A 3809-nucleotide genomic window follows, 5' to 3' on the forward strand; every position below is an offset into this window, starting at 1 on the left:
TTTGACCCGCGGTCCTACTGAGAGGAAGAAACGGTTTCTTAATAATAAGTAACAGCCTGCCTGACAAGGAAGGGGTCCGGAAGACTTCAAACTAAATCCGTTTACACTCCTTAGTTCAATAAAAGAGAGAAATATTCTGTACAGGATGTTTCTCATTGGTTCTGATTGGTCAAAAAGCACAGCAAGTAAAAGGTTCATTTTGAATGAATGTTTTATTTCGGTTTAAAAACAAAAATAAAATCATTTTTGACATGATAGTTTATCAGACAGCAACCGAAAAGGAACAGACTGAAGCCCAGTGGCTTATTTTTGTACCATCATAGGATTAATGGAGTAAATCAGAATTACATCAGTACTAAACACATGATAGTGTAAAGAATAACAGGATAGCAGAAATGTCTGCACACTTTCAAAGCTTTGGTTCAAGGTTCTGGTGCTGCAGAGCTCCCTGTCTGTGGCTCCTCCACCTGTTCAGGTAGGAGACACCTGCTGTCACAGGAGAACAGACCACAAGACCAAATAAATAAGGATAAAGCTCTAAGCATTTACTCACTAGAGCAGTGTTACTCAACCGAAGAGCCGAATTATTGAAAAAACCTTTGCAAGAGCCACAATATAAGTGGTGAAAAATGGCAGAAACAGGTTGAAGAGGCAACAAAAACAAGTTAAAGATGGCAAAAATGGTCAAAAAGCAGCAAAAAACAGGTGAAAAGGTGCAAAACTGGGGAGAAAAAGTGGAATGGGGCAGAAAGTAGCAAAAACGGGTGAGAAGTGACAGAAATGAGTTACAGGTGGCAAAAAAAGGCCCAAAATTGGCAAAAAAAAAAAAAAAACCGAGTGGAAAGTGAACAAAAAATAGGAAACAAGTGGTAGCGGCAGAAGGATGCTTAAATGGGCAAAAATGGTGTAAAAGTGGCAAAAAAGTGGCAAAAATGGGTAGAAAAACAGGATAAAAGGGGTGATGGCAAAAGGCATATGGATATGGATAATTAAATGAATATATTCAAAATTAAGACATAAAAGAGCCTCACGTTCAGGATCCCTGCTCTACAGCAGCGATTCTCAAATAATGTGCCAAGGTACACTAGTGTGCCTTAAGGCAGGTCCAGGTCTGCTGTGGGATCTTGTACCATATGTTATGACTAGGACTTTCTGACAAGTGCTGTAACCAGGCCTGCCCACAGATCTGGACCCCTGAGCAACCCCCAGAGAATGGGCCCTCCCACAGCAGTGATTCACTGATGATATCAGTGTGTGTAAGTTGAATCAGTAGCATTGAGCAGAGTTGAAATTATTAATTCATGCTATTTCTAACCAAGTAAACCAATTTTTCGACCCATTTTTGACTCTTCTTTTGACACCTGCTGCCTTTGAGTATTTTTGCCACTTCTTATTATCCCATTTTTTCCCACTGTTTTGGAACGTTTGCCACATTTAACCCATTTTTGCTGTTACTGTCCATTTTTTACCCCTTTTTAATCCCTTTTACCACCTTCTAGCAACTCTTCTGCCACTTGGAATCTATTTTCCCACCTTTTTGACATTTCAGCCCATTTTTGCCACCTTTTTGCCAGTTTTCACCCACTTTTGCTTTAGTTTGGCTACTTTTTTGCCCAGTTTTACCCTTTATTATCACTTTTAACCCATTTACCAGCTTTCTACAAAATGTAACTCTTTTTGGCCACTTGTAACCCATTTATGCCACCTTTTTGACACTTTCAGCATGTTTTTGCCACTTTTAACCCCCTTTTTGGCCCCTTATTCCAATTGTAACACATTTTTGACTTTGTCTTTTCCTTACTTTTAACCCATTTTTGCCACCTTTTGCCCACTTTTGCCACCCCCAGTTGGTTGGGTCCCCTTTATCCCCCCTGGTGGGCTACCTCGACTGTATTATTATTATTTAAAAAGTCTATTTTGTATTGACATGAATACGATGTGCCGTGTAAAGTGTTTAAATCCTCAGAATTCACTACTTTGATTATTAGAAAAAGTAGAAATAGGCTGCTTTTTCTAATGATTTGAAGGAAACCTCTAAGAGCAGAGCCAGCTGCTGTGATGAGTGTTGGCCATGGGCGTAGCGGGGGGGCTGATTAACCTGTGTAATATTCTTTCTGGGGGCCCAGAATCCCTAACTACGCCCCCGGTGTCGCTCAGTCAAAGACCAATGTGAGGCCGTCCCGGTTTCACTAAAACCAGTGACAGTGAGGATAATGAAGCAGCTACCAAAACTGTTGAAGCCGGTCAGGAGAAGAGCTAAAACATCTTTTCCACCAAGAAAATCTTTCAGTCTGGTTCTTAGTTCTTCCTTCTTAAAGTCCAGGTCAGACCAAACTGCTGCTACATGCTAATCTCACCACCATTGTTCACAGACCTGCAGCCTTCATCTAAACCCCTGGTTACAACCCCACTCTCCCTAAAGGATGCTGATTGGTCGGGTATTCTCTGACCAGGAACAGGTGTATCAGCTGGAACCTTTCAAAGATGGATCCACCTGATACCAGGACAATCCACTGACTTTGCCTGAGCTTTGCTTTTGCCCACTGTCCCCCTTTATAACAGCGGCACAAAGAGCCCAGAAATAAATCTTAAAAAAAGCTACAGCAGAGAGAGAGTAAGGGATCCCAGGTCTTCACTGTCTCTGTCTTCATGTCCCAGAGTCACAGTCTCTCTCAATGAAAACGTTAGCCATGGAGCAGCTAGGGTAGAAATATGTTCAGATATTGGGACGTGCTGAGTTTGGATAAAGGACTGTTGGCTGTTTGAGGACTTAGATTTACCTTTTTGGGTTGTCCTGTAGTTCTCTATTAGCAGCAAACAGCACCAAAATAACTTAAAAAACTGAATCAGTGAGCAGGAACAGAGATAGTCAAATGAAACCGGCGACTCTGAGTGCAGCCGATAGAGTGAAACAATAGCACGATTCAGGCGAGACACACGCCCAGCTAAAACAGTCAAATGAGGCAGCTAGGCTTCCTTTTCACAGTCAGACCGGAGTGAGCTGCTCAGACAGGAAGCTGTGAGGATGGAGAGGACCTTCACGGAGCCTTCAGAGGGGGGTCTGAAGGAGCTGGTCCACCGCTGGTTCACTGAGACTCAGGCTCCTCTTATCCTCAACAACGGGAACTTCCCAGACTGGTTTCAAGGCTTTGCTGCGAGGAGGTGAGAAAGTCTGACTGCAGGATCTGAAAGAGGGGAGAGAAGAAGATGTTGAGCTAGTCTAGGTTTGACCCTGTGGGTTTAAATGTTTGTAGGACTGTATTTGATGTTATTTGACAAGTAATAATAATAGTTAATAGTACATTTAAAGTTGATAAAAACGTTTTTATAAAGTGATGTGAAAGTTGCTCATTCTGCAGCAGTAAAATAGACTGTACATGCAACATGCAGGCCTTTGAGAAAGTACTGTAGTGAATTCTTATTATAAACTATTTGTCACTGAATATCAGACAGAGATAACCTGAGTAAACACTAAAGTCAGAGTTTAAATGATGATTTCATTTATTGAGGATAAATCCATCCAAACCTTCCTGGTCCTGTGTGAAACAGTCATCGCCCCCTAAACCTAATGACTGGTCGTCTGCCTAGGACCAAGCAAGCGTGAGTGATAACTGTCAGTGAGTCTTTCTCATCACTGTGGAGGAATGTTGTCCCATTCTTCTCTAAATAGTTCTAATTCAGCCACATTGGAGGGTTTTCCAGCATGAATGGCCTGTTTAAGGTCATGCCACAGCATCTCAGTCAGATTTAAGTCTTTGACTAGACCACTCCAGAACCTTCATTTAGCCTTTAGTCCACTCAGAGGTGGA

General features: G+C 42.0%; 1 protein-coding gene across 1 annotated transcript in view; it reads left to right on the forward strand.

The window, feature by feature from the left end:
- Window positions 1–3025: 3025 nt before the first annotated feature.
- The window catches only part of sh2d7 (SH2 domain containing 7), a 4421-nt gene continuing 3637 nt past the window's right edge, over window positions 3026–3809 (forward strand). Inside the window, exon 1 of the mRNA XM_041789703.1 lies at window positions 3026–3162. Within this exon, the coding sequence (XP_041645637.1) occupies window positions 3026–3162 (137 nt within the window). The remainder of the gene's footprint in view (window positions 3163–3809) is intronic.

The sequence above is a fragment of the Cheilinus undulatus genome, linkage group 1, assembly GCF_018320785.1.
Source record: "Cheilinus undulatus linkage group 1, ASM1832078v1, whole genome shotgun sequence".
In the NCBI taxonomy this organism is placed as follows: Eukaryota; Metazoa; Chordata; class Actinopteri; order Labriformes; family Labridae; genus Cheilinus; species Cheilinus undulatus.